Below are 26,623 nucleotides of genomic sequence, written 5' to 3' on the forward strand. Positions count from 1 at the left end.
TGATATGCAGAAGAATATATATGCTGAGACAAAACAACTAAGATTTCATCGTGAAAATTTTAAGTTTGGGACCTGTTCACTAAATTCATTAATTACATATTGATATCCAGAATCGACAGGAACTGATGCAGAAAAATATATTCTCCAAACTAAGATTTCCTTGTGCACAAATTTTTAGAATGGAATCTGTACGCATTTTATTCAGGTAACAAAGGTCTATTCATGCGCGGATCTAGAGGGGGGGTCGGGGGGGTCCCGACCCCCCCTGGAAAATGAAAATTTATTAAATTTACATAGTAAAATTATCGCGAAAATATGCCTCGGACCCCCCCTGGCAAACACAATTATCCTTCGGACCCCCCTTGGAAAAATTTTCTGGATCCGCAAATGTCTATTGATATTAAAAGTTCTAATTTTTCAATAATGAATTCTATATTGAAATTATGTGAATACATCATTCTTCATTTACATGGTATAATGCATAAATATTGTTCATATTAAATTTTTCTTTTTGTCACCAATGAGCAAGTGATCTTGCATATATGAATTTAAATACATACTTCTTTTCTCCTATTCACAAAAATTCAATTTAATCTGACAATGAAACTTGTCATCTTTTATCAGATATTAAACTCCATTATTGTGCCACTTTGCGAAATTCATTCATAACAATACTGAACACACTCCGAGTATGTGCTTCGTTCCAAACAAACTATATCTATATAATTTGTGAAAATAAATTAATATATTTACATTATCCAGTGACCAGTGTCTTTGCCTGTGATAACACTACGTATCGATTTTGTACTATATAACTAATAAATAAATACAAATGACGCCAAATTGAGGCGCCAGCGGGGTTTGTTTATTTATATTTAAATATTTAATCGTACGATGGCTTAAAATTATATAAATATAGGTAATAAGGAATCATTCTTTGAATATTATGAGGTGATAATTTCTGCCGGGGCATGATCAAATCTATCATAAAGCCCTTCGGGCTTTATTGGATTTGATCACGCCCCAACCAAAATTATCACCTCATAATACTCAAAGAATGATTCCTTATATATTTACAAGTATAAGTTCCTCTATTTCTTACGGAAAGTTAAAGCTAATTCATTAAGCTCTATAGAAACAGCCAGACTGAAATCTACACGCCCCATTTATCAATTGGTCGAAATCTACAGCGGCTGAAACTGACAGGACTGAAATTGGCACCTACAGCGACCTCATTAAAATCAGGGACTGCACGAAATAATCATGATGATGCCAGACTCAAAATCTCACAGGAGACGATTTTGGCTGTTTCTTTTAGCTGACATACTTATATGTACATTAACAGTAATTTAGTGAATTTTACTAACTTTTCATATTCAATTTATTAATTAGTTAAAGTAAAAATGTTTATATAAACAATAAAATGCTATCTTTTATGATTCATGCAAGTTATGAAGGTAGCGATCATTGCAGGAAAAATTTATATAACCAGCTAATGCTGGTTATGTATTTTTTCTGCAATGTCGCTACCTTTATATCCCGAATGAATCATTAAAGATGCGGAGGTTGACAATGGTTTTCGAGGGGTGTCAATTTCAACTGTTATCCTCCCAAACAGGCACTATTTATTTTGTTATACTGAATGTCTTTTTTAAAATTTTTAAGAAAATTTTACTGCTTTTATTTAAGGAATGAATTCAATATTTATTTGTTTTATACGATATAAAATGGTTTGGGGCAGTTTACGCTTTATAAACCGCGAAGCGGTTTATAAAAAAGCGTAAACTGTTCCAAACCATTTTATATTGTATAAAACTAATAAATATTGAATTCATTACTTATAATTTAATTTTTTACTCTTCATTGTAGATAAAAACGGTCATTTGACCTTAACAATGATGTAAAATTGTACAAAATTCAAACGTAACGTCAGGCGTATTGATACGTATTTGACGTTAGTCTTACTATGACGTAGGCAACATTCTTTATACGATATAAAATAATTTTTTAGCCAATCAGAAAGCGCGTTACAACCAGAATTGAATTATATAGGAATAACGTGAATTCTACAGCGAACCGTACGCGCATAATTTTCGCGCATGTAATATTTTTTAATGTTACCCGTTGCCAAGTGCGTTGCTAACGCTGAGGGTAATAGTAAATTTTATTAACTGCGTCTTAACCAATCAGATTTCGGTATTTAACATGAAAGTATAACAATAAAACTTATTGCATTCTTGAAAGATCACCATTGAAAACAAACATGGAGCAATGATAGGATGCCGACTTTAAAAATTATAGAATAATAGTAAATTGTTGGAAAATTGAAATAAATAAAATCATGGGGTTCATTGATTAACCTCTCTGCACTGAGATTTGTATGTCAAATTTCATCGTGAAACCATATTTGCGGTGAAGGAATCTTGAGAGCTGTGAAATGGTCCTAAGTAGTCAATACATATACAAAGGTAGTGGCTGGACCATTGCTTCTGAGACATTAATTAGGGATGTATTATGTAATTGTAATTATGCATGCTTCAACTATTGACAACAAGTAAAACGAGGGAAACAAAATCATACAATACCACTGTCCTGTAAACTCATCTTTCAACCAGAGTTTGTCTTTTTTTAAAAAAAAAAATAATAATAACCCAGAAACGAATGTTTCTTGTTTGTCAATTTATTGATCAACAACTGCCTTTTATATTCAATCAGTACTCTTAAAATGTGTACTTCAAATATCCAGCACTCTGACACATTATAACTCGGGTCACATCCAACAAAATGCTAGTTAATACTGATCTCCTAGAGTACTTCTCATCCTATGAAGAAAAATCTGCATGAGTGCAAATCAATAATTCATGTAATAGTTATTTACAGCATGGCCACAGTACGCTAGTGTATAAATAATCTACTTGAATGTGATTAAAATTTCACACAGTCGGCCACATCCGTGACCGATCATATCCGACATGCCAACTTTTGGGCAAAATAAATAAAAAAAATTAAAAATGAAGCATGTTATAACATGGTGATGATATGAATGGACATGAGGCTGAATGTTTCATGCATGGGAAATAGTTTCAGTGAAAATTTTCAAAACATCAAGATATAAATAAAAGACTTTAAACAAACACACACAAAAAGAATTTCAAGCTTGTAACACTTCAGATATTTAACATGCAGACTTCCCATATACATGTATAATATTTACAGACACAGTCTTTATAATTCAGTGTTAATTAGCTAGCTAGAGGGAGTAGATAATTAATAGGAATATAGTTTGCACTTGGGTACATCTTTGTCGGAACACTCTCGGCTTTTGTTGAAGTAGTACCAGCACCCATCCTTACGAATCAGCTTCTTTATATATCCATTGTGTGGCCATCTGTCTGCCTGTAAAAGAAATGAAATCTCATTTAATAAAGTTATAAATCATCATTATAACAGCATAAAACAAGTGAATAAAAAATAAATTGAGGAGGGGGTGTAGAGACCCCTACCCTCACCCCTTCCCTTGACCTAGCATGGAATGATTTGTTCAGTGACCAGGCTAAACTTTATTTTACAACAAAATAATTTTGATGATAGAACATTCTATCTAGATGCCATTCACAGCAAATGGAGACATAATGATAGAATATAATAGAATGAAATTATGAAACAATCAAATCTGGAATTTTTAATGGTATTTTATAGAAACATGATATGCAGAAGAATATATATGCTGAGACAAAACAACTAAGATTTCATCGTGAAAATTTTAAGTTTGGGACCTGTTCACTAAATTCATTAATTACATATTGATATCCAGAATCGACAGGAACTGATGCAGAAAAATATATTCTCCAAACTAAGATTTCCTTGTGCACAAATTTTTAGAATGGAATCTGTACGCATTTTATTCAGGTAACAAAGGTCTATTCATGCGCGGATCTAGAGGGGGGGTCGGGGGGGTCCCGACCCCCCCTGGAAAATGAAAATTTATTAAATTTACATAGTAAAATTATCGCGAAAATATGCCTCGGACCCCCCCTGGCAAACACAATTATCCTTCGGACCCCCCTTGGAAAAATTTTCTGGATCCGCAAATGTCTATTGATATTAAAAGTTCTAATTTTTCAATAATGAATTCTATATTGAAATTATGTGAATACATCATTCTTCATTTACATGGTATAATGCATAAATATTGTTCATATTAAATTTTTCTTTTTGTCACCAATGAGCAAGTGATCTTGCATATATGAATTTAAATACATACTTCTTTTCTCCTATTCACAAAAATTCAATTTAATCTGACAATGAAACTTGTCATCTTTTATCAGATATTAAACTCCATTATTGTGCCACTTTGCGAAATTCATTCATAACAATACTGAACACACTCCGAGTATGTGCTTCGTTCCAAACAAACTATATCTATATAATTTGTGAAAATAAATTAATATATTTACATTATCCAGTGACCAGTGTCTTTGCCTGTGATAACACTACGTATCGATTTTGTACTATATAACTAATAAATAAATACAAATGACGCCAAATTGAGGCGCCAGCGGGGTTTGTTTATTTATATTTAAATATTTAATCGTACGATGGCTTAAAATTATATAAATATAGGTAATAAGGAATCATTCTTTGAATATTATGAGGTGATAATTTCTGCCGGGGCATGATCAAATCTATCATAAAGCCCTTCGGGCTTTATTGGATTTGATCACGCCCCAACCAAAATTATCACCTCATAATACTCAAAGAATGATTCCTTATATATTTACAAGTATAAGTTCCTCTATTTCTTACGGAAAGTTAAAGCTAATTCATTAAGCTCTATAGAAACAGCCAGACTGAAATCTACACGCCCCATTTATCAATTGGTCGAAATCTACAGCGGCTGAAACTGACAGGACTGAAATTGGCACCTACAGCGACCTCATTAAAATCAGGGACTGCACGAAATAATCATGATGATGCCAGACTCAAAATCTCACAGGAGACGATTTTGGCTGTTTCTTTTAGCTGACATACTTATATGTACATTAACAGTAATTTAGTGAATTTTACTAACTTTTCATATTCAATTTATTAATTAGTTAAAGTAAAAATGTTTATATAAACAATAAAATGCTATCTTTTATGATTCATGCAAGTTATGAAGGTAGCGATCATTGCAGGAAAAATTTATATAACCAGCTAATGCTGGTTATGTATTTTTTCTGCAATGTCGCTACCTTTATATCCCGAATGAATCATTAAAGATAGCATTTTATTGTTCAAATATACCCAACCCCATCACAACTGTTTTATTTGGGGGTATCAATGGTGACAGAATTTACCTCGGCTTTATTGCAGACTACGTAATCCTGTGCGTCCCTGTATCCGGCCAACTGGAACCGATACGCTTCTTCTACATCGTCACTCCACGATGTTGCACGCACCATCTTTGTAGGTTTCACTGACATATTTGCTATTCTATACACACCTGGAAAATATCAAGAAGTTTTATAATGATTTACAGACCAAGTCACCATGACCATGTAATATATACATAATGTAACAATGGCGCCGGAAGCATATATAGTATACCTATATATATATATATATATATATATACATATAAAATATCTTACCTGTCCAAAAAAAATTCCCAAATGATGAAATTTCTTTTCTTTTTTTTTTTTGGGGGGGGGGGGGGGGCAGGGGGCTAGTATACCTCTCAAATTGACTCCTTTGAGAAAAAGTGGAAGGGGGCTGGCCCCTCTCTACAGATGCTATGTGCCTAATGGTTAGGTCTACCTTTGCAAAAAAAAAAATTGGGGGGGGGGGGGGGGCTAAGGGTGAAAAAACAGTTTTATATGTAACGTTATAAGGACGTTTTCAGATTAGGGGCAAGCAAAACTGACCCCTATAAAAATAAATTGTTAAAATATGTTACAAATATATTTATATATCAATGGAAAGATAAAATCGTGAATTTTGTAAATATTTAAAAATAATGCACATGTAACTTAATGCTAGAATTTATTTGGCACTCAAAACATGCGGAAAATAGACAAAAGGGTGCCTCTACATGCGCGGATCTAGAGGGGGGGTCGGGGGGGTCCCGACCCCCCCTGGAAAATGAAAATTTATTAAATCTACATAGTAAAATTATCGCGAAAATATGCCTCGGACCCCCCCTGGCAAACACAATTATCCTTCGGACCCCCCCTGGAAAAATTTTCTGGATCCGCGCATGCTCTAAATGCAGTACACCCATGCATTTTAGGCTCCCCCTAAAAGCAGAATGCAACCAAATCAGCCATTTTTATTTCTGTACATTTTCAAGAACAAGTCCTTAGGCATCATTTTATAGTATTTTCAGGGTACATTCGCCAGCTTTTTAAAGAGCTATGTTACCCGCTAAAAAATTCATGAAATTCTGCATGTGTAAAATCGGGATGTTTTTGGAGTTACCGCCCTTTATTTTAGAGTCTCAAAAAATTAATTTTTAAAATTTTTCTACATACTTTTTTCATGTATTCGAGAAATAATTCACTATATTATGCAACTGAGAGTTTAAAAATTTTATTTTCATGTATACCGCATAAAAATAGCAGGAAAATCCCAACCCATCATGCTTTTCCGCAGACCCCTGGATTTTATATGAAACTGTGTTTAGCTACCTAAGGCTTTGGCCCCCTAAAATGAACATCATTTTACTGTAATTCTTTGTACAGATATATATGTGATGTTTATATTTACATAATGTTCATATTGATTCAACTGCCCACAATTTAGAAATATAATGACATTGTAAAGAAAACCTTTTCCCGCCATTTTTGAATTTTTAGCATAAAACAGCTTGTTTTCAAGCATGCAGTTTTTCTTTCAGAAAACATAGTCGCCGCATGCTTGAACAAACAAAATATTTCAATCAGAGATGTATCTATATAAGCCAGGGCTAATAAGTGACAAAAAAATGTTCCTTGTTCAAGCATGCGCTCTACATTTCCCATTTATAAAACGATAAGAAAAATGTCAATTTTTGACTGATTTTGATTGAATTATAGAAATAGCGTCACTTCTGACGTCATATACTGCCAGTGAGTGCAAATAAATCAAATGTGGTAGATCCGGATGTGATTTTATTCTTTTACTTTGGTAAAGCCCACTTTATACGATAACCAATAACGTTAATGACAGTTGTCTACTGTTTTGTCCCATATATAAAGTTGTGTATATAAGTCCTTATTTGATGAGGGAGACAGCTGGTTTTGCTAGCTACTTTTCTCCTGAGTTCCCGTCTCGTCTGTCTATTTGAGGTCCCTGTTAAAGTTAGGTTTTAGGGTTGGGGGATTTTAAGTACTTGCTATTGACTTGTGTTCTTATTTTGTTATAATAAATTTATAAAGGGTTGTTAATCTTGGTTTTCATTTACTTTGAGTTTGGTTTATTATATCTGGTTTATCTATATTGAGAGTATAAAGTCGTTTTCATACCCTATGATTAAATTAGTGAAGTTTAATTCTAAATGTAGACATGCCGGTCATTAAATTCAGTCTCAAAACAAAAATAAACACAACGCGAAGTACTGATAAAAACCTATACGGCACTGACCTCCTACACAAATAAATAGGTGAAAAATGTATTTTACATCAACTCTTCTAAAATATAACAATTTAACATTTAATTGTACCAGAAACACTTAAAAAATAGCAAATTATGGGGGCCAAATTCAACTCATATCATATAATTATATAGTTCTTTGTCGACATTAGAACAATTAACTGAGAGAGAGAGAGAGAGAGAGTATTTTATACATTAAGTGTATCATGGCATAAAAGCACGGAACAAGTGTAAAAAAAAAAAAGTGGGTGCCTCGGAGGAAAAAATATTTTTTTTTGATATTTGTTTTTCCTCCGAGGTACCCACTTTTATAACGATTTTTTTTAGTTTTACACAAGCCTCTGTGGTAAATGCACTCATGCATGTGCATGCACATTTGAAATCAATTGATGCAGCAAACTTAGAATTTAAACATATATCACTATCACTTTTACCTGTCGCCATGTTTCCAATATATATCCTGTATCCTATAAATAAGCACTACGGGCGTCAAAGAAATAAGAATGGTCGGCTGTATAATGTACGTGTGTACGTTTTGGAGATTGACTGTACACAACAAATCTACAGTCTACACAATCAGAATACCGGTCTATAGATAACAATAGCAATTGATACTGCCAGATATCTTTTGAAAAACTTACCAGACAATACGCACTATCAGGATGGATGAAAAGATCGAGCGTTACCTGAATAAACAAGTCAAATCGTCTCGCTCTACTGAGTTTGAATCACGTTTGTTTACATGTTACCACACCAACTGCTGAGCGGCACTGAATAGGGTATAGGTATCAGGAGAAAACGTACCCAAGAGAAAACGTACCCAGGAGAAAACGTACCCAATCTCTAGGGTACGTTTTCTCCAGGAGAAAACGTACCCGGGTACGTTTTCTCCAAGAGAAAACGTACCCTATGAAAATCATAATAAATAATGGTTTTCATGGATATTCTTAAATGAAACAAAATAAAATATACAATGAACATTTGTTGCTGTTGTTTTTAAATGCATAGTCACGTACTTAAATTATTAAGACAATAATTTGTAACATACACATACACGAAGATGGCCTGAGCAGTTTAATTAGTCGACAATTAATACACCTTAAACGAGACCGTTAAATAATTAGTTTTTATTGCAATCTCATTTGGAGAACTAAAATCATAATTATACTACTTAATAGTTTTAAATACTATTTTGCATAATAAATATACAGAAATGTAGGAGTTTTATAGATATATGAATTTAATACTTTATAATTTTAAAGGGTTGGACATATTAAATAATTTTCAAATGCTACTTTAATGCATATTTCAATGCATAGATGTATAGAAATATATTCATTTTATGAATAATATCTTTATAATAATTGTAGCAACTTTTATTTTAGTACGAATTTAATAATGACCTGTCATAAAGTGTTATCTGACTACTTCTTCTAATTATCCATTTATCGGTAGCCTTACCGATTTGAGTTTCTCCATGTGAGATCTCCTGATTTCAATTATAGTTCTCCAAATGAGATGGCAATAAAAACTAATTATTTAACGGTCTCGTTTAAGGTGTATTAATTGTCGACTAATTAAACTGCTCAGGCCATCTTCGTGTATGTGTATGTTACAAATTATTGTCTTAATAATTTAAGTACGTGACTATGCATTTAAAAACAACAGCAACAAATGTTCATTGTATATTTTATTTTGTTTCATTTAAGAATATCCATGAAAACCATTATTTATTATTTTCATAGGGTACGTTTTCTCTTGGAGAAAACGTACCCGGGTACGTTTTCTCCTGGAGAAAACGTACCCTAGAGATTGGGTACGTTTTCTCCTGGGTACGTTTTCTCCAGCATTCCTGAATAGATTCTCGACTGTGATTAGTCAATATTCAACATCGAAAGAACGGCTACTCTAAAATTGCGGGAAAATATTGCAGAATGAGTGCTGTCGTAGGATGTGAACCAAGATTTGTTGTGGTATGGTTTGATAGAAATATTTAGCAAATATTTTACAAAACTTTTTAGGGTCGATTTCAGAATAATTTTGAACAGGCCCCGAAGGGTAGCAACAGGATGGGTTGGTGGGTGCGTGGGGGAGGGGGGGTCCCACTTTAAAATTTCTATGATTTCGATCAAAATATTATTGGGTAGGTTTGCCCCTTTCCCCTGAGTTTGTACCTGTTTACAGGCAAACCAGTGCTAGGGCAATATTCTTCCTTAATAATTAGCCAGTCCCCTTTAACACTGTTTAAATTTTCAGAATATGTTACGGAACGGTATGTTTATAGGCCTATTTGCTAAAATATTGCAGCAAAATAATCAGTAATTTTGAACTGAACTCGGTAAACATACATTTTAGGCCACACCAATATAATTTCTTGTTATTCCCTAGTTTTTAAATAAAACTATACAAATACTATTATTGTTAATTTCAAGTTTCCAGGAAATTCTGCGCTGTTCTCTGCTCTATTTTTGCTCTATTTTTAGTATTTAAGATAGTTTCAATTTTTAAATCGGAAACAAGTAGAAAACAAGCATTCTGAGAGTACTGCATAAGCGATACACGTCCCCTATAGGTTTGAGGAAATTGTAAAAATAATGCACTGTTAAGCAGAATATCGAACCCGAACATTAAAAAAATTGAAATATAAAAAATTAATTTTTTCGAAAATATGTCAACCAGACGCTACAAAAGTGTAAACTTGATCTGTAGTTTGATATTTTGAAGCTGTTCAGCAAATTTCATATTATTCCTCAAACGCATAAAGAAAAAAAGTGTGGAAAACTGCAGAAGTCAGACAGACGGACGGACTGAAGGACGCAGAGGAAAGCTATAGTCCCCTCTGGTGAAAACCGGTAGGGGACTAAAATTGACTGTGACCGCACAAATTTATTATTGTATCACGATACCGTATAGTACGTAGGCCTAATTAGAAGTTATGTTTATATTTTATTATAACATTGTCAAAAACTTTATCTTAAAGCTTAAATATATTTCTGACATGGTTAAATTTAATTGCTATTTCAGTTGTTGTTTGCCTATGCTTTGAGTGAAATTTTTGATTTGGGTATTTCTCAGTCCATTGTGAGAAAACTTAAGGATGGATTCTTTTCATATTTCTTATATTCAGAAAATGATGAAATTAAGCGTGTAGAGACTTTAAGATATGCTCATTTCAATAAAACAAAAACAGTTTAGGGTAATCTTGCTTGATTTTCCTTGAAGGTCATTTGTCAATGAAATGTCAATGCTTAAAATAGAGTTTTTTAGTGTAATAACACAGAAATTCCATGGTGGTATCTTAAATTGATTGTTCAAAAATTGTTCATATACTTGAGGTAAAAAATGATGAGAAGAATCCATCCTTAATAGACCTTGATCGAGTCAAATTTTGTAAAGGTGGTCATGTGACATGGTAAAAAAATGATTGTCCTTACCATTTAAATTTAGTACCATGTTTACCATGTAAAAGGGCAGTATAGTTTTGCTTTAATAATTAAGTTCATCAATTTTTTGTAAAATGAATTCTATACACATGTACTAATACAGGGTCCCTTTAAAATTAATGTTTAATTCCAAATTTAACACTTTCAGTACTTCAGAAGTAAAGCTTTAAGGTGGAATAACACATCATCACAAAATGGCTGACCACTGATCGAAATGACATTTCTTTTTATCAAAAGGATTTTATGGATTGAAACATGTAACTTACTCCATAGCCGAGTGGTTAAAGTGTATGACTTGTTATCCGTACATCCCGAGTTTGAATCCCGCAGGGGCTTTTGTTGTTACTTACTGGAATAATTATTTTAGATATTCATTTTTTATCCCCACACTGCAAATTTTTCACTTATTTGACATTTGTACAGTTTATTGATCATTATATCTTTCATTATCAAAAAAATTCCTGTTAATTTGAGTGACTTTTTCCGGAAGTGTTATCCTACGGTAAAAAAACCCCAAAAAAACTCTTCATACAGGTTTACAAGAATCAATTTGAATGATGAATTTTAATTTCATTTAGATGATAATAATTTATAAAGCCCCAATTTCTTGAAAGAGTTTTCTTTAATCTCATGCACATGTACAACACTCTAATAAAATAGATTTCTACAGATAGTTAACAGCTGTCTAATAGACCCTTTCACAATAACTGCAGTACTGACCCAGGGGCCATAACAGTTAGATGAGCTTACTTTTGATCTCATTCTTACTTTTAAAAAAGGAATAGATATGGTGAAAAAGTAAGATTGAGATAAAAAGTGAGCTCGTCTAAGTTTTATGGCCCTGGGGCCGATCTTTTGCAGGGCAAATTGATGTACATGTACTTTGCAGAAGTTTTAGAAGGTAGGTAATTAAATAACGCAATAGAAACAATTGGTGTTATGTCTTATTTCACCAAACTATGTCAATTTGCTCTGCATGCAAAAGAGCAGTACCACTGTTACTTGAAAGGGTCTATTAGTGTTACGTGTGTATAAACACTGAGTTTGAATTGAAATACTTTCCTTGGAGATGTGAAAGACAATTGTCCTAATTATCCCAGATCAAATTGACCGTGGCATTGGTGGCTCTCTGCAGGGTTGTCTCTAAAAATTAAAGTAGAAGGAGGAAATGAAAAAGTACAAGGGGAGTCTGGGGGTCTTGCTTACAGCTACATTGTGTTTGAAATGCAAAAATAGCCAGGTAATTAAGGCATTTTTAGGTGGGGGAATTCCCCGCCTCCCGGGTCTTAGAGACAACCCTGTCTCTGTGATGCTTGAATTGTGTTGACTCTGCAGGAATTGGCCATTTGTAATGTCAGAAAGTCAGTGTAGCTTGCCTGATATGAATGTGAAAAAGATAAGAATTTGATGAGGGAGATTAACACAGACTAATTAGTAAATAAACAGATGTGTGATGTTTATTGAGAGGGGTCACTTTATATCTGAGCTGCCCCCCTAAACGTCCGACTGTAGAGCAGGCTTGATGGGAGGTGGGGAATTCCTTTATAAGTTTATGTTTATCGCCATTGTAGATGTTATTTATCTTAATTCTGCTGGGCTAGCATTTGTTGATGTTACAGATTTATTCTCACAGATTGACCTGGTGTCAAGAATGGGGAGACTGCATGGTCAGAGGGAATTCAATGACCAGGCTGACTACAGCAAAGGAACGGCCCCTTCATCTAGGAATTTGGATTCTGTTTTCCAGTAAGCTGGTATATTCGATACCTTGAGAATTAATTTAATTTATGTGGATGAAAGTACATAGAAATCTAATATAATCAGTGTCAATATTTTACTAAATTGTAGTCAATATTATTTAAGGAATAAGGAATCATTCTTTGAGTATTACTGTGGAATTATTTTTATTCTTGGGGGTCAATGTTCATGGGTTAAGTCAAAATTTCCCTGGTTTGTGGGAATGTAATTTCGTTGGATGTGAAATCGGGACATTTTTGATAAATATTAAACAATTTATATATATTTACATTTGTGGGGATGTAAATTTGTGGGCAAGGGTTACCAATATATATATATATGAAAGCCACGAACATTGGTCTTCCATGAAAAATGATGATTCCACAGTAGAGGTGATAATTTTGGTTGGAGCATGGTCAAATCCCGAAGGGCTTTATGATAGATTTGATCTGAATATTTAACAAATGATTCCTTGTTACTTATATTTATATAATTTTCAGCAATTGTACGATTTAATATTAAAATATTGACATATCTATGTGATTTTAATTACAGTAACTTTTAATTATGAAAACCCTGCTTGTGCCCAAGCAATACATCATTTGAATTTATTGGAATTTACAATACAAAATCGGTGTCTTAATTACGATGGCCGATATGGGCCGGACAAAAAGTAACCATGAGTTGTGTTTGATTTGCCGGCAATTCTTGAAATGCCGGCAAAAAGTAACCACGAGTTGTGTTTGATTTGCCGGCATTTCCAGAAATGCCGGCAAATAGTAACCACGAGTTGTGTTTGATTTGCCGGCAATTCTTAGATGCCGGCAAATCTTAAATGTGGGCAAATCTTACTTATTGTTCAATTAAAATACCTTATTATATTGAGGTCACAAAAGTCAAGTTATCTTAATTGGTCGAAAGGGTTGAAAAAAACCAGAGTACTGATGAGAAGAAGAAAGGGGGGAATTGGCAAATGCGCGCCGACATTGTTGAGGGCCCTCCGATACCAAGGCATTGACTTTTCATGCACACAGAAAATGGCTAACATGTAAGTAAATGTTTTTTTACTGGATTATTTATTGCTGTGTGATATCATCCATCAACTTTTCCGAGTATATACACATGCATAAGTATTTATACGCAGTGTTTTATCTAACTGCATGCATGTAATCCATTTATTTGAATAAAAATTGTCTACAATAAGTGACAAGAAAACTTCTGAATTTGTATTTTTAATTTCTAAATAGGACTCATCATATTTTAATCAAAGATTATGAAAAACCAGACATTGAACTTCTTTTTCCTTTGTCAAATGAAGATGAGGAGCAATTTACTCTTGTCGATTTGCGTAAGTATATATATATATATATATATATGTATATGTATCATTATATTTTAAAGAGTTTCTCGAACATTTATCATATTATTGAATAAGAGAAAAATACGCTGCTGACAGGGGCTTGAAACTCGGAAACTCTCCGTAAATAACCGAGGTAGCAGGTTTACACGTGTTGACCACAGAAATCTAAATTTAGCTAGTGATAAGAAGCAGTGCGTTGCTGGTATGGATGACAGTAATCCATTCCGGCAGATCATGTACTTCACAACTCGGTAATTGAATGAAGTGTCTCTTTAGATGCATCTGTTGGTATACTTAAAAAAAAATTGGGAGATATTATATATTTAAAGAATACATTAAAAACATGCTTAGGAAACATTTTAAGTGAACTGGATTTAAAGTAACAATATTCTGTGATAAAAGTATGAATACAACGTGTAGTTCACCTTGATGCAATTAAGAAAGAAATCTTAAAACGTTATTTAAAAGATTTGATATTTTGCTGCGTTGGTAGACTTGCACAATAAACAAAATAAATTAACACAAATTTATTCACGGAAAATGGCAATTTTATTACACATATTAAATTTGCCATTGATAAGAATTGATGAATAATTATTATTATTTATACGCGCATATTAGTTTTTTTTTAAAATAATTAATCTTCGAATTTTTCGAAAAGACTTCAAGTACGTAGACAATGTGAATTATATATTATATATTTTTTTTCCTTTCATGTGAAATTAAAAAAAAAGAGAGTGCTTTCCCAAAGGCAACATCTTTGCGGTATAAAGATGCTAGTGACCTTCAATTACACCATGTTCTTTGTCGAGAAGGTACTTTTTGTGTGCCGGAAGGAGGATGGATCAAAGATGGGAGGGAATATTTTGCTGTAAACCTTGAGGGTATGTAATTACAAATAATAATGACAATGAATATTGAAAATTACAACAATCTGATTAAAAATATAAATAAATGTTATGAATATAAACAGAAAATCCGTCCAGTCATTCAAGAGTTGAAAGATTCAACGAATATAGACAAGCTGTTGCAAGAAATAGAGGACATTTTTCCAACACAAGAAGGCTTCATTTTTCAAGATCGCTGTCTAGACGTGATGATGGACGTCGCAATATGAAGGTTTATGTACGTCCATATTCTAACCATATCTAGTATTTTTGGAAAGATCCCCAGTTGTAACTTTATTACCCACTATTAATTTTTATTTCATTAGCTCAACGTTGGTATTGGTACTTTTTCTCGAGGAAAGTTTTGTAAAACTGCCGTTAATAATTCTCGACCTGGTGGACTAGTTTCCGTGGGTCCATTTCATATCGAGGAATCCACGACTGATGACATAAAAGAAGCAGCCTTTACAAAATTCAAAATTCAAAATGTAAACTTTCGAAAACTGTATAAGAAATCTAGCGATTTCGTACTTGTATATCCAGATGGAAGGCTTGCTACGACTCTTCCGGATAGTTCTGAGAAATTCAGCATTGATGGGTACAGGAACTTCCTTGATCCCAAAATGAAATACGATCGCTTAAGATTGTATCTATGCACTAGAGGTATTGCTTTAAACCGTTGTCATCAGTTAAATAAACATTTTTAATCTGTTATTGCAGCAACACGTCGTTAAAACATCAACCTTATCATCAATTTGAAATCAATTAATTTAAAAAGAAATAGAAATAACATTTTTTTAGAAACATTGTTAATTTGTATACAAACTTATATACTCTTAAAAGACGATTATCAACAAAACACATCAGAAATAGAAATCCTGACGTCTGCATCAAGTGATGACAGCCTCCCTGATATAGATCTGGGATCTACTAGTTCCAGCAGTATCACGACCAAAGACGAGTCAAACATGTCAAAAGGGATTGAAGTCAGATTTGAATGGAACGTTCACATAATCAGACACTTCTTTCCGTTTGAATCTCGTGTCCAGGTACTGTAAGGCTTGGTTTACTCTTATGAATCTTACTGCTATACTCGTGGAAATGTAGAATTTGTAATGTTTTCTCAATTGTCTGAAACTAGTTTAAATACATTGAAAAGGAACAAAACAATATTAAGATGATTATAGTGATAATAGCAGCGTACTGTTGTAAAGTATACAAACGGTGGCTGGAACACAGAGTGCTCAGGTCTAGGGACGATACCTCCTGTGATTAGTCAAATGTACGTATATTCTAGGAATTTGAGAAACTCAATATTCATTTGAAGGTGAAGAGGATGTGAAAAAAACATTCAATCATATGGAGAGTTATTTATTTTAGTAATCTTAATTTAAAAAAAGATTTTCAGGTTATTTTCAAACTGGCTTACTTTTTAATTCTCTTGCTGATGATATTTTTCCAAGGTAAACCGACGAAACAAATAAGCAAATCAATGTTACAATGATATATGTAAAAATAAAACAAGCACAAAAAATTATAAATGCACCCTCATTGCATCATTTTAAATTAAACTCGATGTTTTGTTTTATAGAACTTGATTGATTATCTACATGAATCACCACTTAGGGAGGGGAACAAAATGCTGACCCTCATAAACGCCGACAAATTCCTTAACCCTGATGACAGACTTCAACCTCTGTTATCAGGGAACAGCAACATCATTGAAATCGCCGTGGAGGAACTGGAAATAGGGTATACGTAATTATTTAATAAAATACAATGAGACGGTCAAAAACACGTCAGATTCACAATGGGATCCTCTCTAACAACATGCATTTTGTTTAGAGGCAATTCGAACGACAACAATGACGAACAATTGGAACTGACAATAGATGGAGACATTGAATCCAAAAAATCAGATGAGAATGCAGATAAATTGGTTAAAATGGCCTTGGGAAAATTGTAAGTCAGTCTCTCTCTCTCTCTCTCTCTCTCTCTCTCTCTCTCTCTCTCTCTCTCTCTCTCAACTCATAGACATCCTGTTTGCGTATAACTACTTGTAATGAAATGTTATTTAAGAAATAAGGAATCATTCTTTGAGTATTATGAGGTGATAATTCGGGGCGTGATCAAATCCAATAAAGCCCAAAGATTCTATTATAGATTTGATCACACCCTGTCCGAAATTATCACCTCATATTATTCAAAGAATGATGCCTTATTACTTACATTTATATAATTTTCAGCTATTGTACGATTAAATATTCGAATATGAATAAGCAAACCTGGCTTGTGACCCAACTTTACGTCATTTGAGTTTATTGGACTTAACATAGTACACAATCGATACGCTGTGTTATAACAGGCAAAGACGCTGATAAATGTAAATATATTTATATATTTTATTTTGTAGGGGTGATACAACGGAACCTGTGGCGGTACTTAATCAATTCACAAGAGTGTTTCTTGCTGGACGTCCTTTAGACGTCCAGCGAGAAGATGAGACGATAGAGGGGGACACCTCCCCAATATATGTGTCTAGGGAGTCTTGTCTCCGAGATTCGATTGAGGAGTTATGCCACCAAAATAATTTGAGGTTCCCATTGGAGGTAACCTTCCTTGGAGAACTGGCCCAGGATCTCGGAGGTCCAAGGCGAGAGTTCTTTGAAAAGGCCTTAATAGAGATGAAAGAAGAGCTCTTCTATACCACCCCGAATTCAGAGATTCGTTTGGTAGAAAACATTGAGTTCCTGGCGACCAAAATGTATTTCTATTCTGGATTGCTAATTGGTAATTATTTATGTTATCACTTGCACTAAATGCGAGCCTTGCAAAATGTCAGTTTTGGCTGCGTTTAAATATCAGATCGTAACCGGGCAATTTGTAAAAGTTGCTATTTTCATTTTTAATCTGAAAGCCTCTGAATTTCTATAAATAATAGGAATATTTTATATAAAAAGGTTATGTTAATCAATTTTAAAAATGCTTGTTTATAGAAATTCAGAGGCTTAAATGAGCTTTTTTTTCATATTTAGGACTCAGTGTTTTGGAGGGAGGTCCCTGTCCTGAGTTTCTAGACCAGGCACTGAACCACTCAGAAAACTCTGAATATTGGGATCAATTTCGCAGGGGACTTAACAGAGTGGGTCTTTTAACTGTAAGTATTTATTAGTGTTTGTTTTAGAAGTTCTTTAATATATATTAAAAGTAAACTGCTATGAAATTCCTGATGCACGCAGGTGTTTGTCAAACACGTCCAATACAAACATTAATCAGCGGCATAGCCATAGAGTTGTTATCACTCCCGTAATTGCCTGTCGAGGTTAGGAGCGTGAGTCATAAATTTGAGTTATCTACAGAGTTTCAGAGTTAATTGTTGGCATCAGGGACATTGAGCATTAGTTTATCAATCTCTAAATAAAGAGAAACGGGGACTTCATCAGATTACAAAATATGTAGGACATACATGTTTTAAAATACAGCAGATGTGATATAAATAGATAAATACACAAATGTAACAATAAAATGAGGGTTTGTAGCAATGCAAAAAATAATTTACATCTACAGTTTCAGCTGTCAATAAACAATAAATGTTACGTAAAAGTGCAAGCAGATCCTTCAGATTTAGCTTTGCAATTAAAACAGAACAAAACAAAACCAGTTTTAACATGCTGTTTATTATTTTTAAGCTGCTGGAAAAAAAACCGTCACTGAAGTTTATCTTCAGACCTTCGCCGTCCAAAACGGTCACAGTGAACAAGCTGCTAAATTTATTGACCTGCAAGTTTTCTGTTGTTGGATCAAATCTTCGTAGAGAGGAGGAGAAAACCTACAAGAAATTTGTAAAGTACTGCCGTGAGGTGTTTGGTAAGTGAAAATGCATTGTAAGAGTTTAGACGTGTTAATTATTAGCTTTGCAGAACGGTACTATAATAGGCGGAACTAATTATCTTTGTTAATTAGCTCTATATAGGTGTGTTTTATTACTTAATCAACGATATAGAACACTCCAAGTTTCAATTTGTTTAAAGCAAAGACTATTCTATTAATTATAGATGATTTTTAAGTATGCTTTTTGTCAACAACTTAATGTTCGCGTCAATTGTGAATAGTATATATTTGGGATAAAAATGATTTTTCAAATGTGTGTATTAGAGTGGTTTTACAGGCGTACATGCTTGGTGCCAAAAATTAACTAATTTCTCTTCACCAGCATAAGCAAGAGAGACGAAGAGCTCTACAACTTATAAAATATTACCTGATAGGTTATTTAATTTACGACTGTCACTATGTGTACAACAGAAGTTTGATAACGTGTTTTTTTAAATTATTATTTACAGCGGGCAGAAGACCCCCAATCAACCTAGGGAATATTCTCTCCTTTTGTACGGGTAGCTCCACGGAGCCCATACTGGGATTCACAATCCCACCTTCTATGGAGTTTACAACAGCGGATTTTGCTACCGCGTCAACTTGCATTAACAAGCTTAACCTTCCTTTAATCGGAAATAAAGAGGAAGAAGACTATTTCAGCAATTTTGACTTGGCATTTGCCAACTCATTCTTTGGGTTGGAGTAATAGTATAGTTACTGAAATAGTTTTCTTCCTCTATAAGACCAACTTTTATTTGGTTTGTTAGGTTTTTTTTTTTGTTTTTTTGGGGGGGTTTTATTACGGGAATTTTTTTTCAAAAAGTTTTTTTAGAAAACATTTCAATTTTATCAAATCTACTGTAATTGCTAATGACAAATTACAAACAAAAACATTGATGCCTGGGTTGATATGTTTTGATAGATTTTCATCGTAAATTGTTTCATAAACAAATTTCTAAAATCTTAGGAAATTGTAGATCTTCTGTGATGTTTGAAATTTAGCGTTTCTACAATTTTCTATATTAATTTATATATCAATTTAACACTTTTTTCGGTATTTTTGTGAAATTTTGAATGAAAATTTGAATTTTTTTGCCTTTAACATAATTCATTTTATTAATATAGGCATGAAATAAGTTGTCAATCTCATGATTTGTTTAAAAAAAAGTTTGATTCATCTGTCCTTAAAAGCATGTATGGGTTGACTATTGTCAAATACACCGAGACTGATTGTTCTTATTCAATTGTAGACTCTTCTTTAACACAGAGCAAGGAAGTGTGACAAAAATTTATTGTTCTGATAGCACTTGATCAAAAATATGATTTTTGTAGATTGAATATTAACTAATTTCAACATTTTTTGAAAGTTAGTAAAATAATTAATAAAGGTGGTATTACACTTAAATGACCTTTAACCCCTTTGCTCTCTATTTCTTTGCTTATTAAAAGGATGTACATTTGCTTCTTTATTGCGCTAGGTGCTTTTTGTTTTGTAACACGATTCTTATACTTAGTCGGTCAGACTCTGTAAAATGTATATACACGTTGAACTGTACTGTGAATGCGGGTTTTTTTGCATTAGAGTTTATGGCATCGCTCTTTGTTTAAGGTGGTACATAGGTGACACCGGACGATATTTATGTGGATAAAAGTACATACTTATCAAAATACATTCATTGCTTTTAAAATATCAAAATTTGCATTATTTGGCGATAAAATACACAGTTTAACTGTTTAGAAATGTGAATATTACTAAAGTTTCCAGCAGGATTAGAACTCCCGACATACATTTCCGTAGCTAACGCTCTATCTAATTGTGCTACGCTGTAAGAGAGAAATATACTAGTATTGCAACGAAAATATTTAAAATTAATCACAATTTTATTGTTTATTTCGTTTGAAAGTACGTCACAATATGGGAGTATTAAATACCACCTTAAGCGGAGTATTCTACTTGATGACAGCAATTTCTATGTGATGCAGAGTATAACTTTTAGTGATAAACATAATTATGTACTTGTTCATGTATATTTTTACAGTGTATTTTTGTATCTATAATAGTTAAAAACATCTCCAACATTAGATTTTAAGTACTTTATTAAGTAAATCTCATTTGATATACACCTCCTATACCTTATATGCATAAGCATTGGCACTTTGGTACCTTAAGAATGTGAGTTACTGTACTGACATAAACCAACAAATGTACATGGTTTTCCTACGCATATATCAGGCACGTAGCATCAGGGGGGGCCAGGGGGGGCCTGCCCCCCCCCCCCCACTTTTTATCGCAGCAACAAATTTTTTAAAATTTACATATTTTAAAAATGAATCATAATGGAGTTGCCCCCCCCCCCCCCCCCCACTTTTTTGGAAGTAAGGAAAAAATTGAAATGAAAATAAGGAAATGAGTAGTCAAATTGAAGTGCCCCCCCCCCCCCCCCGGATTAGGAATATCATGATTTGGAGGAAAAAAAATTTTGGTAGGAAAGAATATTTTTTTGGAAGTATAGTTGAGTCCCCCCCCCCCCCACGGATTAGGATTTTGAAGATTTTTGGAAACTATAAATTTCCTTCTTTTTTTTTTTTTTTTTTTTTTTTGCTTGTGAAGATTTTTTGGATGGGTCTGGCCCCCCCCCACTTTCAAAAACGATGCTACGTGCCTGTATATAATGAAGTGAATTATTTTGTATGCATGGTTATTGATACACTAGATCGTTCGCGGGACTTAGTATTCCTTTATAACAAAGTGACATATTAAAAAATATGAGATGTTTACTGACTTGCTCTATTTTATGATAAATGTGAATATCACATTCCCCTTCTTTTCTACCCATCCCCCTCCGCCTCAAACACATCCGCATTTTATTATGTTCTCACGGCTCAACTGGAAGTAACGTTCAAGACATTCTTCCCATGACTCGGGCTGCGTTGATGTTGTAGCATTTAAGATTCGCCCTGCTTCGTCGTCAAAGTCTTGAGATCCAGATATGGAATCATCTGAGCACTGAGTAAATGCCCACTGCAAATCATCTTCATTCACCACTTTTAAGCAATTTTTTCCTCCTGCAAAACAATATCTTTTAAATAGTTAACAAGACACTCATGATTACGGTTGTCAAGCTTAAGGCATAAGAATTAAAAATTAAATATTTTAAAGACGTTAAAGTTTGTTTATAACTTTATTTTTTTACTCGTACTATATTTAATGATCAGTTGATATCGTTTCCCGCAATTCATTTATGTTTTCTGCTAGATAGCTAAGACTACACGCGAGTTAATATATTGTTTATCGAAAAGTCAAGGAGAAGAAACTTTGATGAGCCTGTCTACTCCGTGCCAGAAATGTTATACATGTACAATGAATTTAAAAAATACGATGCGTCAGGTCTCGACTCATTTATTTATTTAGTTGTCGTTTTTGTTCCTCATGCACTGGGTACATGGGTATATAAAGTCATACATGTTAACCTACAGTGATGAAAAATAGGTAGATTTTGAACTAAAAAGCGGTAGCATCGCGCGCGGCCTTTTTCGCGTATATTTCAAAGCACAGTTTTTTATGTACTACATATGTAGTACGGGTTTCTGATTAGTAATTAACGATATCAACTAAAATATAAAAGACTTGAAATTTAGTAATATTAACACTAGCAATAAAAATGTTCGTATGCATTTACCATTATTATAATAATGATTACCGGTAAGCTATTTTTAAGGAAAAATATTTGAGTGCAGAGCCCTTAACAATTACCTTTGTTCAGAAAAATAGGTTAAGTTGCCAAAATTGATCATATAAGAGAAGTAAGAACTAGTAGGAATTCATATGTTCTTTTTCAATATCAAAACGATGTTTACATGCTTATTTATTACAAATGCAGCATTCAATGCAAGTCAAGTTTATTGTTATGGCCAAGTTAAAAGATATATTCAATCCTCGTTAAAGCCACGTGTTGAATTGCAAAGCTTCTTTTTTCCATTGCGAGGATAATATCGACATGTCTTGTAACTAATGTAATCACGGGAAGTGGCTTCTTTCATCGTTCAATGTAAAATTTGTGTGCCTCCGATTCAAAGTCACGCGCTAATTTCAAACCCGATGAGAATTTTTGACCACAATGGCTTCCAAAATGGCTATCTATCAAAACAAGGAATGTATTTTGAAGAAAAGCGGTAGATTTTAAAATAAAAGCGGTAGGCGGGAGACAGAGCTAAAAAGCGGTAGACTTCCGCGTAAATCGGTAGAGTTAACATGTATGATAAAGTAACTATTCTAATTGGAGGGAAGACGTTTCAGGTTTGGGTGAATTATCAGAATAGGATCTCAAGAGAAATAGCGAAATACAATCACGATAAACAAAACTATGATAAATGCTGCACCTGTAACTTCTGGTGCGTTGTACAAAATGATGGGTTTTCCATTGGGAACTACAGCTTGGCGTGAGTGGGAAATATGATGATGGTTCCAGGTATTTTTTACTTCGTCAAGTTCTCTTTGTATAAGTGACGAAAAACAGAACCGTATGCACCGACTATTAATTAAAACAAATGCAATCAGCTTTGACATATCACATAAGAATTGTGTAATATTTTTATCACAATATTTTAAAAAAGACTGTTATACTCACATATCATTTTCGTTACCAATTTCAAATGAATTGAACGAAGCAAGATCGCGAAAAAAATCTATCCACCAACTTGTAAATCGTCTTCGTAACATACTCCACCATGCTTCTATTCTCTTTAAAGAAGATCAATAAAGCCCATGCAAGTTGTAATTTAAAAAAAACCCAACAATAACAATGACTAAAGGTATGTGTAGATAAAAACTATGCAATGTGGTATATTTAAAAAAAAAGAGGGGATATGACGTATACTTTTTTCTATCAGAAGTTGAATAATGATTGCTTTGTCATGTAAACATTTTCTGATGCTTTTTACTCTTAAAGATGCTCATGACGTATATATATTATCGTCATCAAGCATATTGAAAACATTCATTTTATCGATCACAGTAGGGTCATTGTTAAGGTGGCTCTGTACATCAAGTCTTTTAAATTTCACGATTTTGCATCATACGATGGCGATTTAAGTCTTTTGTCAAGTTAATTAAATAAATCTACTTGGTCGACTAACCTCATAATCGAGTGCTTTGAGTGTTTGAACCACACATCCTGCGTTCGATCCCGCTTGAGCTTTTATTAGATTATATGTTGACAAAAACTCGTAAATGTTTGATCATTTGACATTTTATTTGACTTTTGACTAAATGTTCTTTTTAACTTACAACGATATCTTCTATAATGAAGAAAATTTGTGCTTATTTGAGTCAATATTTTCAGGTGTATAGAGCCACCTTCAATTATAAAAAACACATAAACACGTGGTTTTTCTGGAGCATCTATAGAGATGCATATTAAATGGGTTTTTTTTTCTTCAAACAAAACATAAATATTAATAAATTGAAATTGATAAAAGTATTATGAAATAGTGATGGATTTGGACCGAGGCAAAATATTAAATACAAGCAAGTGCAGTGTACTTTTAGGCGCTTTAGACGAACGCAACTCGTTACTGTCGTTTCTTCCAAGTCAAGTTTCGAATGATTTAAAACTAAATATGATATTGCGATTTACCTGATTGAATGCCGAACGAACAATCTTAAATCCATCTTCGGAATTAACAAAGAGAGACTGCAAACTGCCTACCAAGACGTTTTCTGTGCCAGGATCCGATTGAAGCAGAGAGGGACAGCCTTGAAATTTTAATATATAAATCGAATTTGTCAGCCAATGTACCACCAAACAAATAATTGGTTATGTTTAATGCTGGAAATGCAGTAAATATTTTCATTACTTACCACCACATTCCATCACGCACCTCAGGTAGTATCTTGCTATCACAGTAGGGTCATTGTTAGATGACCCAACACGCAACCACATGATTTTTCTGGAGTATCTATAGGGATGCACAATAAAAAAAATATTGTAAATAACATTAATAATATTAACAAAATTAAAAGTGAAAGGTAAAACAACTAATTTGATACTTGCCCATCGATGCAACCATGAATAGACAACCCATACGGCTTCAGTTTGTCATATCTGCAAATGAAATTTAACTATAAAAAAATTTAATTATGTATAACTTAATCAATTGATTAATAATTTAAACAAAGGAAAAATATTAGAAGGATATTAGATATATTTATTCATGTTTTTGTAACTTAAAAATATAACCTTTGTCAAAAATAATAATATAACAAAAATTCTCTAAATCAAAACAAGTCAAAAATAGATTAACGTATCATGATATCTTACCCGTCAATATGCCAAGTATCATTCGGGCCACTAGATTTATAAATTCGACGTATAATTCTACGTCTTCTTCTGAACTCACATCCGATGGGATCTATTTCTTTCATAAACTGCATTACCGAGTCTCTTTTAATAAAGCATAAAAAGAAAATATATAAAAAAAGCTAGACGGGATTTAAGTTTATCAATATACTCTTCGTTTATAAAGAAATTTATTTTATAAGTTTTAAATAAATTGTATGTACCTTCGAACCTGGAGTCCTCTCATTCGCAACGTGTCATACATACATCTATAACCGACTGTGTATGGCTTCGAATCAATTTCCTTCTAGGTACAAGAACATAAACAAGCATATATTATTTCAAATGTAAAGTTTATGATATTTTTAAATTCTCTATACAAACGTACACGAATAATAAGTGATACCGTATACTAACCGTGATTGCACTCTTTATTTCATGATCAGATACCTCGATTGAACCGCGTTTTCGTGGACATCCTCGTCGATGCATTCGTTTTTTAATGGCATTAGGGCTTTAATTGAATGTATATTCTTCGTCATATATCATATCAACTCCAGAAACAAAATAAATAAGTAGTTTAACAGGTAAAGAATTTTGACGAGATTTGTATTAACGTACCTTAAATGTACACTGTGCACTGATGAGAGTAGAGTAGAAATACACTTGTATGATATTCCCTTAAGAGCGTAGTCCCAAATAAAATCGTTTACTACACGTAAAAGAAAAATATTTATTATTTCTTTTTGACAGCATCAAACATTTAGTCGTATCCTTTGTAACAGTGCAATTGAACCAGTTCAGAATTAAAACTAATTGTATGACTTCATGCATCGACATTCTTTTTAAAAATGAATATACTTAAAAGATGTAACTCACCATCCATGTTCTCGTTCATCGCATAGAGTAATGTCTGAACTTCTAGTTGTTAAACTTTTAGCAGTGTACACGACAAGTAAGTGGCTCGGGACAGGCGAATTTATACCACGTGGCTTCGGTTCTGTTTAATGTCATTAATAATGCACGTTGCAAGTAAAACTGCCATGTTTTTTGTCAAACCCTTTTGTCAATTAAGATAACTTGACTTTTTTGACCTCTATATCCTCTGGTATTTTAATTGAACAATAAGTAAGATTTGCCCACATTTAAGATTTGCCGGCATCTAAGAATTGCCGGCAAATCAAACACAACTCGTGGTTACTATTTGCCGGCATTTCTGGAAATGCCGGCAAATCAAACACAACTCGTGGTTACTTTTTGTCCGGCCCATATCGGCCATCGTACTTAATTATCACAGACAAAGACACTGAAAAATTTAAATATTTGATCATAAAATGCATTCTAAAAAATTTTGCTTAAAAAATTAGTTGGATT

The 26,623-nt window shown here is 33.3% G+C and overlaps 4 protein-coding genes across 9 annotated transcripts in view; 2 read left to right on the forward strand and 2 right to left on the reverse strand.

Annotated features, from left to right (window-relative positions):
• Nucleotides 1–2,664: 2,664 nt before the first annotated feature.
• On the reverse strand, nucleotides 2,665–8,193 carry LOC128158594 (meiosis expressed gene 1 protein homolog). Its single transcript, XM_052821512.1, has 3 exons — nucleotides 8,046–8,193; nucleotides 5,340–5,485; nucleotides 2,665–3,396 (listed from the first exon to the last, which is right to left on the reverse strand). The coding sequence occupies exons 1-3, from the start codon at nucleotides 8,053–8,055 to the stop codon at nucleotides 3,268–3,270; spliced, it is 285 nt and encodes a 94-aa protein (XP_052677472.1). The 5' UTR covers nucleotides 8,056–8,193; the 3' UTR covers nucleotides 2,665–3,267.
• A 1,328-nt stretch (nucleotides 8,194–9,521) lies between these two features.
• Nucleotides 9,522–26,623, forward strand: part of LOC128158588 (neuroglian-like) — a 76,063-nt gene continuing 58,961 nt past the window's right edge. For 2 of the 4 annotated variants that reach the window (XM_052821496.1, XM_052821493.1), the window contains exons 1-2: nucleotides 9,522–9,584; nucleotides 12,688–12,808. The gene's annotated coding sequence lies outside the window, so the exon portion shown is untranslated. The remainder of the gene's footprint in view (nucleotides 9,585–12,687; nucleotides 12,809–26,623) is intronic. The other 2 variants (XM_052821495.1, XM_052821492.1) reach the window with 1 other exon arrangement.
• LOC128158584 (uncharacterized) lies at nucleotides 13,445–21,139 on the forward strand. Of its 2 annotated transcripts, none has more exons than XM_052821484.1 (12): nucleotides 13,445–13,839; nucleotides 14,039–14,139; nucleotides 14,886–15,035; nucleotides 15,125–15,276; nucleotides 15,365–15,701; nucleotides 15,882–16,087; nucleotides 16,630–16,790; nucleotides 16,884–17,000; nucleotides 17,452–17,828; nucleotides 18,074–18,195; nucleotides 18,728–18,905; nucleotides 19,379–21,139. In XM_052821484.1, exons 1-12 carry the CDS (start codon nucleotides 13,610–13,612, stop codon nucleotides 19,615–19,617), a joined length of 2,370 nt encoding a protein of 789 aa, XP_052677444.1. In that variant the 5' UTR covers nucleotides 13,445–13,609; the 3' UTR covers nucleotides 19,618–21,139. The 2 variants fall into 2 exon arrangements, with proteins under 2 accessions (XP_052677444.1, XP_052677445.1); XM_052821485.1 differs by having other exon boundaries at nucleotides 15,125–15,270.
• Nucleotides 21,584–26,534, reverse strand: LOC128158591 (uncharacterized). 2 transcript variants are annotated; one of them, XM_052821510.1, is made up of 12 exons: nucleotides 26,504–26,534; nucleotides 26,129–26,249; nucleotides 25,871–25,961; nucleotides 25,667–25,763; nucleotides 25,474–25,556; nucleotides 25,232–25,354; nucleotides 24,965–25,015; nucleotides 24,772–24,869; nucleotides 24,548–24,666; nucleotides 23,540–23,652; nucleotides 23,292–23,443; nucleotides 21,584–21,977 (listed from the first exon to the last, which is right to left on the reverse strand). In XM_052821510.1, exons 2-12 carry the CDS (start codon nucleotides 26,145–26,147, stop codon nucleotides 21,760–21,762), a joined length of 1,164 nt encoding a protein of 387 aa, XP_052677470.1. In that variant the 5' UTR covers nucleotides 26,148–26,249; nucleotides 26,504–26,534; the 3' UTR covers nucleotides 21,584–21,759. The 2 variants fall into 2 exon arrangements, with proteins under 2 accessions (XP_052677470.1, XP_052677471.1); XM_052821511.1 differs by having other exon boundaries at nucleotides 25,474–25,553; nucleotides 26,129–26,528.

This window comes from Crassostrea angulata, chromosome 8, assembly GCF_025612915.1.
Source record: "Crassostrea angulata isolate pt1a10 chromosome 8, ASM2561291v2, whole genome shotgun sequence".
Lineage (NCBI taxonomy): Eukaryota > Metazoa > Mollusca > Bivalvia > Ostreida > Ostreidae > Magallana > Magallana angulata.